Source organism: Pavona decussata, unplaced genomic scaffold (genome assembly GCF_977016875.1).
Source record: "Pavona decussata unplaced genomic scaffold, jaPavDecu1.1 SCAFFOLD_190, whole genome shotgun sequence".
Lineage (NCBI taxonomy): Eukaryota > Metazoa > Cnidaria > Anthozoa > Scleractinia > Agariciidae > Pavona > Pavona decussata.
In genome coordinates this window covers 420231-435533 of record NW_028145599.1, presented here as the reverse complement: position 1 = coordinate 435533, position 15303 = coordinate 420231, and the positions used below count along the sequence as shown (strand labels likewise).

Here is a 15303-nt window from a genome sequence, read left to right as displayed (position 1 = left end):
TTTATTTTTCCTGAGTACAATCCACCTGAGTCGAACAGCAGCCTCGGGCAACAGAGTTTAATGGTGGTCGTTTGTATGTTGAGGTAAGGCGTGTAGCCGCTGATGACATTTTTCGGAAAGGAAAAACAAACTCTGGACATTCATTAGTGATTGAAAGAGGCAATGTCAGTGAAGGCGCAGATGAAGATTGTTTAATTTCAGCGACAATGTGCAATGATTCAAAGCTTGAGGCTATTTGCTGTACTCGCCTGATGTGAAAATAACCTATTCAAAAACATATACAGCACGTAGTTTCGTCGACTGCACTAACACGAGTTTTGAAGGTTCAGATCGACAAGGTTTTTTCCCTGTAGGTGTTGATTAATGACATTACCATGGTAACCATGTTGTACGTAGGGCGTGCCCGCTAAAATCATCCTTGTTCTGAAGTTTTAACCGTAGTTCACGGTGAAGCATCTATTGCGGCATTTTGGTCCAAGGTTGTTGTATGCCAGTTAACTAGAGCTAAATTTGAAACGTGTGTTTATTTTTGCGGAATGCCTGTGACAAATACCCTCCGCCGGCTGTCGCTTATACGTCTGCGTTCGCAGGCTAACTGGCCCGGGTAGGCAAGCCAAAGGGTTTAGATGGCATAAACTTGACCCAGAAAGAAATAAATAAAAAAGAAAGACTATGAAGGAAGAGAAATACCACACTGTTTATGAATTGTACATATTCTGTGTTATTTTTCGTACTAAAATTACCTTTATCGCTTACCTGCTCGCTATTTCAAAATAATCCCTCCAAGCGCTGGTCACATGTCAGGCTAACTTGAGAGTTGGACTTCAATTTGTTCCTTTTGTGAAATCTTCTCTGACAAACTTATGGTCGCTTAATTATCTCAAAGCCAAACCTAACAAGGGCATGCATTATAAAATTCTCTTAGTATAGCAAATAATAAATATGCGAACTAAATAACACAAAGATCGATAAAACTGCCGCGCAAATTGATTTTAAGAAAGAAACAGTTTCTTAACGCTTTTGTTTTAAAAAACATAGGATTTTAACTGATTATAAGCTGCCTTTTCAGTTAAGACCGACAAAGTGAGACAAGACACAATTAATTTCCCTGATGCAATTAAAGTCGAGGAGAGGAAAAAGCAGGAAAATTCACACAACTCGACTCGCATCCAAAAATTGGGATCATCTTTTGATAGGAAACCTGAATTACACTGGCAAAAAAGTAGAAATGTTGTTAACAATTTCGTTACTACATTGTCGATGAAAACTAGCACGCTTGATATCTCACTGAAAAAAAAAATTCGTTAGTATCCGTTGGACTGATAGTTTATGGCGTCAATTATCCGGCCCACTGGTGATTACTTTCAACTATTCCCTAAAACAGAACACCTTTGAACGTATAATCTTTATTCAAAGTAGAAACAAGTGATAACAACCGACAATGTTTGAAAACTAAGAAAACGAACTTTAAGCGACCTTTTCAGTATTGTGGGTTTAACTTTAATCAGAGACGATCATGATGTCGCTAATTAAAATGTTTGAACACTTTTGTTAACAATGAAGATTCATCAGTTTCGTTCCATGGAAGGAAATTATCAACTTCTCCGTTGAAACTAATTGAGTGTAATATCTAGTCAAGACGTGATGTGATTGGTCAAAAGCTGTTTTTCTTCAGCTCAATAGACATGTTCAATTTTTTATTGTTACCGTTGCTTTGCAGAATAAATGGAAAAGTATTTGTCGGTGTTTTTATGACATGAACAAAATTGCCAGTTTGGGAAAACGGAGAAAATAACGCAGTGGTTTTTAGCAGTTTGTCTTATAATTAAAGCTTTGCCGCTTTCGATAATGGCTTTGGGATACAAAGGAAAAACATCCCATATTTAACTTGTTTTCAGTTTCGAAATAATTTTTTTTAATTTTACAGTTTTCTCGTTCTTTCATTCTTCTAAACAGTTATTCTACTCGGGCTTAGGGTTAGGGTTTTTGACGAGGTATGTCGTTAGTGTGTGTTGTGTGTGTGGGTCGTTAGTGCGTGTGGTTTGCAAATACAAATTTGGGCGTTTTCCGAATTTTTTAAAATAGTTTAAAAGAATTGTGTCGCACAATATTGCCTTTGCTTCAAAATTAGGAAAATAGGGCTGTTTCTATGACGTCTAATAGGAACGTGGAAAATGCCAAGTTAACACTGCTTCGGCTCCAGTTTTGGTAATCCTGTACGGCAAGGAGAACTACCAGCCAGAGATGATTGATGGAGTTCTGTCTTCGACTGTCTTCGGGTGCGGATTACTTCCAGCACAAAAACTGATTTCAATCAAGGACTTTGTTGTTCAAGTTTGTATTTGGTATACCATGATGAATTTGTATCTCATAGCCTTATGAGCGAAAACAATTTTATAACCGATTTAGACGGTTAGTCTAAACTTCGTACGATTTCGATACCCACCTAAAAATCTTGTCGCCACCAACAGCTTCACTCCGTTGCTACTATCACTCTGGAAACCAAATCTTATTCAGGCTGGTTGCGCATTTCCATCAAGAAGATGATATGCCATTTCAAAGCATCATGGCGCTCAAGCAGCTGTAATTTGAGTACAAATGTGCCGGCAACCACAAGAAAGTAATTACGTTTATGAGAAACTAATGATATTCAGGTTTTTCATAATACTTTGACAAAACGCATATTCGGAATTACTAGTACAGAGTTTCATTATTAAAACGATTAAGAAATTCAATGACCCAGCATTATCAGAATATGACACATATTGACAATTACTAGTCCAGAGTTGCATTATATTGAAGACCATTAAGAAATTCAATGACTTTTACCAGCTGCACTGTTTTGCTCATTTACAACAGTAAAATTGCTTTTTCCAAATGAATGTGGTCAATTACTAGTGTTTTCACGTTCGGGTCATTACCGATTAGGCGCTTAAGGTGAGGGTAAACGTGAATTTGAATGGCACACCAGGTTGGTAGGGAACTGTTTGTGTGTCCATATATCGATTTTTAACATCAAATTCTAATTTTCAAACTACAACAAATCTTAACTATTTCTTATTTCTCCAAATTTTACTACTCTTTTGAGAAAACTATCTCCTCCCAAATATACTAAAAATCACTAAAAAATTTACAAAACGCCCCAAAACATTGATTTTGTTGTTATGAGCAGAGCGTTTTTGTATTGCTTGAAACGCGAACGAGATATTTCCATTTAACCGATTTTAAGCGGCATGAAAACGGCTTTCAGTTGTACTCCCGCCTTAAACAATTTCCTGTTGAACAAGTCTTATTTTATGTAAATAAAGTGCTTGCTGACTTTCTCATAGAAAATAAAATTGTTAAAAATACTATTTTTTGATCAAGCAGCCAGGTTACCTCCTGAATGTTTGGGAAAATGTACAGACGGGCTAATTTATGAGGGAATTTTTGGGTGATTTTATGGCTCATGGGTGGGGGTCATTCGATGAGTGGGATGAGAGCATAGGATGAGATCATTTTGTGGAGTATGGTTGAAGTCATGGGTATGACTAAAGGATCGTGACTAAAACACCACACGAGTACTACGAGTAACATACGGATACATACGAATGACGTATGTGTGGGGATTGCGCGCGCACGTGCACAAATAGCACAAGACAGTGGCGCACGCACTATGAACTTACGACCTCCATCCCCGATTTTGGTTACTGATAAAATATAAAAAAAATAGATTTCATGCGTATTACCCTCGTATGTTACTCGTATGTATTTGTATGTTACTTGTATGTTAATCGTATGTTACTCGTATGCACCCGTATGTCATTCGTATGCATTCGAGTGTATCCGTATGTTACTCGTAGTACTCGTGTGGTGTTTTAGTAACGATCATGACTGAAGTAATGGTTGAGAGAACTCACGGGGCAGGGTAATGAGGTGGGATGGGGTGGGGTAGGGTAATGAGGAGTTTGCGCAGAATTTAACTGGAATAATGAAGCGGAGCAAATTCTTTTTGGCAGTCTCTTGTTCGATTGCCAATAATTTGAAGCTTAAAGGTTGATCTTTCAGCGTAGTAGTAAACTTTCAGTAAAAGTTTAAGTTTCAAGATGCTGTTATAAAAACGCGTTGATTTCTGCGTTGTGCTATTTTAAAGTAATTTTTAAGTGTTTCTTTTCCCAATATTGTCGAAAGTCTTTCTTGAGCTTGTGGATAAGAGGGTCAGTTTCTCAAAGAAACCGCGGAGCTGCATTGGTGGGAGTGCACTGGGATCTCTTTACGGTGTCCAAAACACAATACGTTTTAACTCTGTTGATAAAACCAAACATTCCTTTCTTGAGCTAAACTAGTTAACATTAGCCAAAGCAGCCTCGTTCCCTATAAATCGCTTTTCCGAGCGAGTCCAACTGCCTGTCTGAAGCTTGGGATCGAACTCGATAGACTGCGTCTTCCCGATCAGCCCAACATGTGAGGGACGAGGCTGGAGCCACCAAAGAGCGCTTTTAATGGAAAGTCAGGGATCGCTACAGACAACTGAAAAAATATTTAAATTTCAACTGATATCATGATATAGCTTAAAATTTACTGATAACTGGCATTTGTACCAGTAAAACTAGTTAATTATAACTGACAAGTGGCAACAGGCTCAAAAGTCCTGACGTGAATAACTAATCGTTTATACTTGGAATTTATGATTCTGTATGTAGTGTTGGCAAAAACCCATTGGCAAGTTAACCGATATCAGTTTTTCAAAGCGAGCTGATTCTGAGTTTTTGTAAAATAGATAAAACATCACAATGGTGCCATGGCCTCGTTATTTAACGAGGAGCTACTATGGGTTACCAGGCCGTAGCTGGCACGAGGCAATGAGGACAATTTGTTCAAAAGTAAATGTCGGTAAGCAATGAAATAGGCTACCATTGAAAGAGACTGATTTTCTGAAAGAAATATCCATGAAGAAGTGTTAATTGCTCCTTGATTTCAACATTTTCTGGAGGCACAAGCCTCTTATGGGTCTGCTTCCCGGGCGCTCGCAAAAGTTGCCTTGCCTCTCCAGAAAGTCTGGCTACAGGGTCTATAAATAGTAGAACAGTAAGTTACCAAGGAAATTTGGAAAAATTGAATGGCGCAGAGCCGGATGGCCGGGATCTCAGTCGCATATCTCTTTGAAATGTCTATGGACCCCTTTCGTAATTCTAAAATATTAAGACAATAACCAAAAGTTACCAATGTCTCTTTTGAAACGCCTGACAAGCCGCCATAAAAACGAAGTTGTTTGCTGAAATCCCATTTTTGAGTAAAGCAGGGGCCCGTTTCTCGAAAGTCCCGGGCCCGATAAGTTTTGAAATGTTTTTTCGCCGATTACACAGTGATTAAAGACATGGTATACTTGGCCAATGTTTTCATAGAATTATAAGATTTTAAAATTTAGTATTCAAAGCTAACTAAAGTTAACTTCTGTTAAGAAACATTTATCACCAAAGACACTTATCGGGCCCGGTAGGTTACCGGGACTTTCGAGAAATGGGCCCCAGGTTCCTAAATCCTGTTTTCTGAAGTCTCATGTGAGATACAAATTTTCGGAAACAAAAAACAAAGTTATTACAGTGCAACGAACTCAACCGGGGCCACCCAACATTGATCAGCCAATCACAGGTCACGTGTTTACAACAAAGGAGTCTGGCTTTGGTAGTTTGTAAACCAATCAAAAACGAGAACATTTCTTTAAATTTCAAAGTGTCGTTTTTTTCGGTGGCCCCGGTTGAGTTCGTTGCACTGTAATAACGTTAATCGATAATCGCGCGAATCGGAAACAAAACCTGCAGCAAACATTTTATTATCTCGATATTTTGCGCGATGACATATCTTGGATTTTTGCATGCATGCAACATTCAGGAAGCCACTTCAAATAGAAACGTTTAAAAGAAAGTTATCCAGTAGGTGAAAAAAATACCTTGTCTAAATATAACATAAGATCCACTGGATAACGTTTTTGTTATATATTTGAGGAGTTAAAGAATTTCGGAGGCAATTAAAACAAAAGGTAACCGAGTTAGTTTTTGAAATAATTTTCAAAACTCAGATTGAGAAGTCATTTTTGTGGGACTGAGCTGTTGCCATGGCAAAGCGCAAACCACTGTGACCTCATAACTAGCCTTAAAGTATTCCCCAACCAAAGAGTTACAAAGATGTTTATAGTTTTCCCACAAACGGAACACCTTGCATCATTTCACAAACACTACAGCAATGAAATCCCTTACGAGCCTCCTTAAGATATGTGCAAACTTACTAAAATACTGATGACACATTGTATAACTACAATGTTAGTTTCAGAGTTATTAGGTAAAACTTCTGTAAGTAGACACCTTTTGAGCAACACTCATGTGTCTTCTCAGCAGAGGTATCTGCGTATCCAGTATTTCCAAGTAACTGAGCCTTGATGAAGTGTCCAGCTACAGGTGTCTGTCAACAGAGGTTTGACAGTACACTTAATGCAGTCACCAAACTGTCACAAACTTACTTTGCTCCCTGGCCACACAGACAGGCCGGTCTGTCCCTTTACCTCAATTCAATTGATGCATTATTTTCCAAAGATGACCTCTTTCACGTAGTCTACATGTATGTATGGCTTTTCTATCGAAGAACTACAACAGGGTTGGTTGGTATCAGGGGCATTCCTCAAAATCTAAACAAAGATTTCACAGGCAGGTTTTTTGTTCCAATGTACATTGTGAAGATGAAACTGAGTCAGCATGCTAAAAAAAGGTTTGGCAGAAAAAATTGCTGCACAGAGAATAACTTTCAATTTCAAAATATCACTAGTATTCAATCAACCGGTATTCAGTTTATGAGAGTTGAAATAATAAATGAAACTGTAATGGCAAAACTCTGTTTAATTTGGTTGAGAGTTTGTGTCATGTTCAAGCATCAAGGATTAATCAACACTCATAAACAATATTATTATTATTGCTAATGATGAAAACTGACCAACAAAATGCCTGGTAAGGTAACAAAACATAAAGTAAAATTGGCAAGCACTGGCCGTTTGACACACCACATTGTGTTTAGAGGAAGTTGGTTGACTGTTGTTCCTCATGACCTTGAACTCGATCTTGTTTTCAAATATGCAGCTGGCCCAGGGCTATCTTCTTCTGTGTCTACACAACCTGGTGGAGAAACTGAAAAAATCCTCTCTCCAGTTGGTGTCAGGGCAAAGTTGTAGTTAGTTTCATGTTCCAAACAATAAGCTATCTTCTCCTCTAAGTTTTCTTTGGTTACCCAGTTCTTGCTTTCTTCCTGTGAAAGATGGAATCAAAAGTAATAGTTTTGGATAATTATGCTGTTGCACTTGTAATTACACAACATAATTAATTTTATGAACAAAGACATGCAAAGAATTAACTCAAAACTGTAAGTGCCATGTCAAGATAATTTCGGTTTTTAACTGTTCTTTTAATGTGTCTTTCAGCATCATGACTCAACCAGTGGTCACATTTTTCTCTGCTGTCAATCATTCTAACCTATTTCTTAGAAAAAAAGTTAACTTCAGCAGGCTCAAAAGGTCATGTTTATGCACTGTAGTTGCAGAACTTTGACCCACTTTGTATGATCCTTTAGTTGGCATAATAATGATCCATGACAGTAAAAAAATACAGAATCTTGTTATTTGGGTTTTGTTCTCATGTTATGGAAAGGTTTAGGAGAAAATTTACAACTAAAATAATTACAAAGTATTAAGTAAAAAAAAACTGACACAATTTCAAGTGACCAGCAACAAACAGAAATGGAGTGCAGAGCATGACAGACGGTTTCATGTTTGTTCCTTGCACCAATGAACAGTCTACAAAGTATTTACCACGTTTTGAGGGAAAAAAACAACTTCTAGGTAAAAATTGTTTCTCTACAGCACACTTGAATAGGGGCCATCATTTTTTCTTTAAGATGGTATAGGAAAAACAAAAAAGCTCTTGTTTCAATTTGACAGCTCTATATCTGGCACTTCCATAAACATTTCATCATCCAAACAACCCGTTTGTCTTTTCTTAAAGTACCGGTAAGCAAATTTTCAAGAAGGAGAGAGAAATAATTTTTATATATTTTGTAACCTTTTGCTAATTTCACAAGAGAATGTAAGCTATGTTATGTGCATATTTACTGTAGAAGTATTTTAGGCATGCTTGTAAGGGGTCTCTAGGTACAAGTAGGGTATTTAAGGTTTTGTACGTTATGCAAGAACTACTCAAGGCATCTCTGTCAAAGTTACTTTTGAAGTTTTTTTCTTTATTTACTGCTGTATTTTCCTATGTGTTTTCTATCTTGTATGCTCACTGTATCCTGCATCAATAAACAAGATGCCTGCTCCTGATGTTGTGTTTATTTCATTACAAAACCTTATTAGTTCATGACTCCTCTATTGGCTCTTCAGAGTCACTATCTTTTGAATTGATAGGGTCTAGTTAGGCTTCAAAACCAAATTTTCGCCTTTAAAAAAAACTTAGAAACATCCGTGCACTTGTCTTGGACTAAGGTTTTATTGACGGAAGCCAAAACGCAGTTTGGTATTCAGAAGTGTAAAGTGCGAGTTTGCAGAATTATGAAAATGGCAGTAAATAAAGCAAGATGCTTATCGAAAAATTTGCGTTAATTTAATGCATGTAAACCTAACTTTTGAAAAATTCACGTTAATTTAGTGTAACGTAAATTTTCTTCGCGTTGTCAACATGCATTGTTAATTTCCTATAATAAGGTAGTTGTTTATTTTCAAGTCAGGGGCAGGGTTTTCAACGGTTTTGTAAAGGTAGCGGACATACTTCTGAAAGCACAGGACGTGAATGTTTACTTGGCGCCGTAAGGCACCTCGCAAGCGGCGAAGGCGCAAGCTCCTAGGGGGGTCTGGGGGCATGCTCCCCCAGGAAATTTTTAAAATAGAATACTCAGAAACGCCATTTCCAGCGTTTCTGGAACCAAGGAAACAGTTTCCTAGGCAATGCTGGCGCTCAATAAGCAAAGAAAAAAGAGTGATATGGCCGTTATGAAGAATGTAATTGATTATTCTGTTATCCTCTAGTTAGTATGTCCATGAGATGCCTTAGTAAGAAAAATATATAATACAGTGGTAAAAAAAAAATCACCAATGTTGATCTCAAAGTACTGGACGTGGAATGGCAAACGACCGGACGAAATGTCCGGCCTCCAGCCTCAAATAAAAACCCTGCAGGGGTGCTTATTACACATTTTGCACTTAGTTCAAGGCTGTTTAATCAAAGGAGGGTATATAATTTTGGAAATATGGTATGTTCACCAACTATCACAGTTTAAGACATGGTAATAATAATAAATTATTGTTTCCTGTTTTACTTACTATAGCATTTCTGACATGTTGAATTCTTTCCTGATGCTGTCTTGCCCATATTTTTCTGTTTGCTTCTGCTCTCCTTCTGTCACGTTCTTCATTTAACAGCTTTCTAATTTCTCCTTTCACTTGTCTACAAAAAATGAACTCTGGTTACCTAATTATCTATTTATTTACCAATAACCAAAATAAACAACTATCTTCAATGCTTACATGTACAACAAGAATTTTACTTGCTGGGATAGCATGTAACACAAGCTACAGTAATAACATTACTATACCGTTGATTGCTCCATGGAGGTTATTCCCAAACACTGCACAGCTAGAAACACATGTACTCACTGCTGAACCAAGCAAGCTACACATGTTCAAGGAAGGGGTTTAGTCAGATGCAAATGATTCAGTAGCAACAGTGATTTTTCTGACAAGCAACAACCTGTTTGGAACAAGCTGTAATAATATCTTGTCACAAGAATGAGGCAAAGAAAACACTGGGTTGGAAAGAGGAATGAGACCAGAATCAACAGGAATCAAATCAATCACACAGGATTATCAAACATTTACAAAATAGTACTAACAAATATTGCTTTTTAGGTGGCTCACAGCAGTTCCCAGTACTTATAATTTGATGGATCATTGCCATGGTTTTCAAAAGGACCTGACACCTCAAGTATGAGTTCATGTCAATGATGTAGCTGATTATGAACATGGGTGTTTTTGGCACAGATCTTAAAGCTTATTGTAATTATTAATATTGACAAATCTTGTGCCTTTCATAGACTACTTTCTATTGTTTTCTTTTGGTTGTTTAGTGGTCCAGCAGCTTATAATGTGAACTGAAAATTATTTGAAGTTTCCTGCAAAAGCCATTTTGCAGCCACATTTACTCCTCTCTCTCTGCATAAGTGGATTAAGAAAAAAATTCCTTGTGTGCTATTTTTGAGTCCATAAGATGGTTTGTTCTTATCGCTTCTTTCAAGAATATATCACTAATCACAGATGAAAAGATGGGTAGCACAGCTGGGTTTAACCCAGTTTGGTTTCAAACAGCAAAGGAAGAAGACAATACATGTAGGTAAGAATTTTCCTTGATAACTGATTTACTGATGTGATGATGTGAGGTGTTTTTGTCTTTTTTATATTTAGTGACACAAAGCCAAGGTTGAACCCTGTTAGCAGGGTCATGTCCATCCAATGAACTGTGACTAACATACTGCTTGGGATAACCCTGCAATGGACTAGTACTCAATCCAAGAGGAGTAGCAATGCTCTAACTTGCTTCATGCTAGAGTTTAAGCTCCAGCCTGGATGTGCACCATTTAGCTTCAAGGGTGACTTTACCTCCTGCCCAATCTCATTCTCAGGGTCTCGACACTTCCAGCCTCTTGTTCAAGGGGATGGGAAGTGCGGAGATGTAACTTTATTCCTGAATAAAGTTGAATAACTTTTGAGACCCTTCGAACGGTCAAGGTTGCCTCCTGCCAAACTGTTATTTTATGGTCTTCTTCCTAATGCCACACTGTAGATCATCCATTGTTCTCAAACATGCAAATCTGGCTTCCCACTCTCTTCTCATTGGATGGATTGTGCAAATTGCACATCAATAATAAAATATATCTGGTGGGGGAGGAGTACATGGCAAGTAAAGACACAAAAGGTCACGTTTCAAGGTTGGACATGCATGCTTCACGTCAAGCTTGGGTATTCAGGGACATAACAGGGGAAGAGGCGTGACAACTTGATCTCTCACCAGACACCTCGCATGTTGTACTCCAAGTATTTACCACAAAAAATATTCAGAAATCTTAATATTTAGAGGAACAAGACAAGGAACAGGTCATTCAGTCAACAGAAGATAAATTATGCTGACTGGTTAAGTTCTTCCAGTCAGCATTAACTTGCAACTCACAAACTGGCAACTTTCAAACTAGCCAACTCATCCATCAAAAAATCCTTTGTTTGCATTTTATTCACATTTCTTGAATTCTGCCCTTAAATTTCATTTTTCTATGACAATTTTACCTGTAATATTTTGGGTGCATCTGATTTTTTTTTCCTAATTTGTGGTTCATTTTTGGGCTATTATTTACCTATTTGAAATTATACATTTTTTAATATTTATACCCAAACATTTAGATACGTGTAATTGCATTTTTGATTGTTTGTGTTGCCCTGAGTTTTATTTTAACAATTATATATATATATTTTTTTTTTCTGATGCAGGATGCAAAGAAATTACATTGTCCAAAGCATGTATAGACATTAGTTCAGAGGCAAGCAAGTTTCCACATCAAAAAGCAAGAAGTTGGGTAGCTTGTGCAATTATTGTACTTCTCTCTCACAGAAGCAATTTTATCATGGGCATGAAATTGTATGAATCATTCAGTGACAACAGTATTTTCTATTTTGAGAGAATTATGGTTATAAAATAGTAAATTTTAAGAATTACAGCTCATTTGATGGACATGTGCTGGTGACAGTGTACAACCTTCACTTTTACTTTATCTTGGATTGCTGCATAAATAAATAAAGAATGCTAGGAAGGCATTTATTCTTGCCCACAAAGCCCAGATTGTGTAAGTAAGATATGAACAATGTGGGCAATGGAGTGTCCTAAAACTAAAACAAAAGTAACCACTCTGGCCAATCACAACAGATACAAACAGCACAGTGAACCAATCAGAACTTGAAGCAAATACACGTAACTGGTGCCAAGCGGAGAAAAACACGTACAACAAAAATTGTTGTTTTTGAATTTGCTTCTCATTGATTGAAAGGGTGATGAGAGATTTTCTGACCAATCACAGAGCATATAGTAAAGCAAAACCAAAACAAATACGACACTCAATTGAAAACTGCTCAAACTTTGGATAATTTTAAATAACTCTATTGATTTCAGCCATTAGCTAGAGCTCTGGCTACTTGTGATTTTCCCATCAGCACATAAGGCGATCAAGAAAACTCTGGTCCCATGTGATAGGAAGGAAGAAAATTCAACAAATTTTTGTAATATTGTAACAACAAAGGGTAATGTAATGGTAAGCATGTCAGAATTTCAATTAGGCGGATGGTCGGAAGATCACTGGTTCAAGGCTAGGTTGGTATCAACAATATCCAAAAGTCCAACAGCCTGGAGCATACATGTAACCTGGAGACATCCATCCTTGACATAAAACTAAAAAAAAAACCAGTCTCCAGCTGCTAATTTCAAACCCCAAAAGGGTCTTTGAAACTCCCCGTACCTAATGTACTTGAGTAGCCCCGCGGCATGTTGTTTCCTTAAACAAGATACTTATTCCCATTTTCTCTCCTCACCCTGATGTACAAATTTGTGCAGTTCCAGAAAAAATCCATACCCACCCCATGGAAGGTCATCGGAAATTCCTAGGGGGAGGGGGGTCTTAAAAAGTCAAAATTTTAAAAGCACTGGAATTTCCTGGAGGGACGGTGGATGAAAAGCAGAAACCCTTCCATGGGGGGAGTATGGATATTTTCTGGAACTGCACAATGAATATGGGTGATATAGTTTTATACTGCTGGGGTGCCATAGCGATACTCCTAGTTGCTTTATACTGATGAGACAAGGTTCGGCTGTGGAGTAAGGGGAAAGGAAAAAAGGAATATTATATTAACCCTACCTCCCCATCAGCTTCCCCAGGGAATACAGTATGAGTGAAAATGTGGCTGTCATTCTTTACCTTTGTAGTTCCAGGGATTTGTTCTCCAGATTGACACTCTCAATAACTCTATCGTGCATCGTCTTCTCTAGCTTCCGAAGATTTTCTTTCTCTTGCTGCTCTGCGTTTAAATGCTTTTCTTCCTCTAATCGTTTCAGACGTAATTCAGTGGCAAGTTCATTCACTTTGATATGATACATCGCATGTGTTCTAATTCCCTCCTCCCTCCTTTTCCGTCTCTTTTCCTTCCTTTTCTCCTTTATGGCCTTATCGCTTTTATTCTCAGTTGTTACAGGGACGCACATACGACGAACAGTCAGTGAACATTGACGAAATAATGAGTGTTTGAGATGTCCCATCCGCAAAAGAGAACTCCCGACCGACGCCATTTTTAGTGCTGCAGCAATAACAGCCAGTCAGCGGTCTTTATATTGGTAAGCAAGTACTTCGTGTAAAGGTCGTCGGTGATCCGGACTGTCTGAAATGTTGTTGCATAATTACTCGTTTTTCCCACTGTACGGCATGGAACCAGCAGTTCTTTGTTTTCCTTTCGGCTTTATAGCTCTCTTCCTGGGATATTACCTCACGTGTGTGGTCAGAAAGCCGCAAATTGTTTCCAAGCCTAGGTCAGTCATTTCAATGCTTATCAGGCGGCACTGTCCATTTGTTCATCAGTCCTACTGGCCAACATTTTGGTGCTTTGGAGGCCGCGCTCGGCCGCGCTCAGACTGTGGTAGGAAATGTGCTAAAATCACAGCCTTTTGTCGATTACAACAGGCAAGTTCTTCACACACCTGATGGTGGAATACTTGCGCTGGACTGGGTTAATGCTGGTAACCCAAGCACCCCTCTTACTGTATTAATCCTACCTGGACTGACAGGCACAAGTGGTCATAATTACATCCGTCATTTTGTTTTACAAGTGACCCAACAGCTGGATTGCTGTGTTGTTGTTCTAAATAACAGAGGATTAGCTGGCCTGCCATTGACGACTCCACGCGTATGTTGTGCTGCCGACACAGAGGACCTAGAGTATGTCATTTTTCAAATTAAGAAATCAAAACCTGACTTCCCTCTAATTGTTGTAGGGATTTCTCTTGGTGGTATAATTCTGACCAATCTTTTATGCAAAATGGGAGAACAGGGAAATGGTAATCTAAATGATATGATTCTTGGTGCTGCTGTAATTTCTACACCATGGAATCTATTCAAGACTACAGAGTCACTGGAGCAACCATTAAATCAGCTTTTGTTTAATTGGCATCTAACTAAGCTATTACAGACTGTGTTCAATCAACACCTTTCATCAAGTGACCAGCAAACACTGAAATTTGCAGAACTTTTTGATGTAAATCAGGTATTAAACTTGAGTACTGTGAGAGAATTTGATAACAGAGTAATCGCACCATTGTCTGGCTATAAAGACTGTCGTGAATATTACACTGCAGCAACACTTCATCTTAAGCCACTTGAGAAGATTAGAGTTCCAGTGTTGTGTTTAAATGCTGCTGATGATCCTTTTGCTCCTGAGGATTCAATTCCTTTTGCAATACTACAAAGGTGTCCTAATGTTGCAATGGTCTTAACAAGACATGGTGGGCATGTTGGATTTACTGAAGGTTTATTTCCACGAGGATCAGGCTACATGGAAAAAGTGATCCTTCAATATGCCCAAGCTTTATATAAGAAATGGCCAATAAATAAAACATGTCATTAGTTTGGGGCAATGTATAAGGAGTAAATCTTACAGGGTTGTCATGACGTAGTCCATAGCCAGTCATAAATAAAATAAAGTCTTCCATCCCTGTTATTGTTGAGTCGTTTTCAAACTCAAGATAGCTAGCTATATTCACCATAGTTGTTGACCTTAATAGCCAGCTGCAGATTACTAATGACAGCCCTGGAAGAGAACTGAGAGCATTATTTTTCTGATAAGCTACTTATCTCACAAAAAGACATTTTAATAAATACATGTACTGTATTATATGGTACATATAACTATAAGCCACCAGGTAGCTAAGGTAGAAACTCCCAGGGGAAACAAAAAGCAGTTTGAGTTAGTAGGGTCTGTGTTAAATTTCAAGTATCCTTAACAGGATACTTGAAATCATGGTTTTATCATTCTAAATCACAATCATGAGTCACTAAGGTGTATTGTGTTTGTTTTGTAAGAGCCTTTTGATAAGTACATTAATTTAGTTTGGACATTGTAGCTAAATATTTCAGGATATATAAAGCCTGATATCAGGGTAAGGACAATCACATTATCAGTAAAGATTAAAGTTCTTGACATGTTAC

At 37.9% G+C, this 15303-nt stretch overlaps 1 protein-coding gene and 1 pseudogene across 1 annotated transcript; one reads left to right on the top strand and one right to left on the bottom strand.

The window, feature by feature from the left end:
• Positions 1-4457: 4457 nt before the first annotated feature.
• On the bottom strand, positions 4458-13429 carry LOC146462195 (uncharacterized). Its single transcript, XM_085085798.1, has 3 exons — positions 13027-13429; positions 9338-9461; positions 4458-7272 (listed from the first exon to the last, which is right to left on the bottom strand). Exons 1-3 carry the CDS (start codon positions 13392-13394, stop codon positions 7069-7071), a joined length of 696 nt encoding a protein of 231 aa, XP_084941924.1. The 5' UTR covers positions 13395-13429; the 3' UTR covers positions 4458-7068.
• A 98-nt stretch (positions 13430-13527) lies between these two features.
• Positions 13528-14722, top strand: LOC146462194 (protein ABHD1 pseudogene; annotated as a pseudogene).
• Positions 14723-15303: the final 581 nt, after the last annotated feature.

Bases quoted from the DNA above. Each gene is read 5' to 3' on its own strand.
- LOC146462195 (XM_085085798.1), bottom strand. From the start codon at position 13,394: ATGGCGTCGGTCGGGAGTTCTCTTTTGCGGATGGGACATCTCAAACAC. The intron at 9,462-13,026 runs GTAAAGAATGAC...CATTTTTTGTAG, and splicing joins AAATCCCTGGAACTACAAAG to ACAAGTGAAAGGAGAAATTA. The intron at 7,273-9,337 runs GTAAGTAAAACA...CATCTTTCACAG, and splicing joins AACATGTCAGAAATGCTATA to GAAGAAAGCAAGAACTGGGT.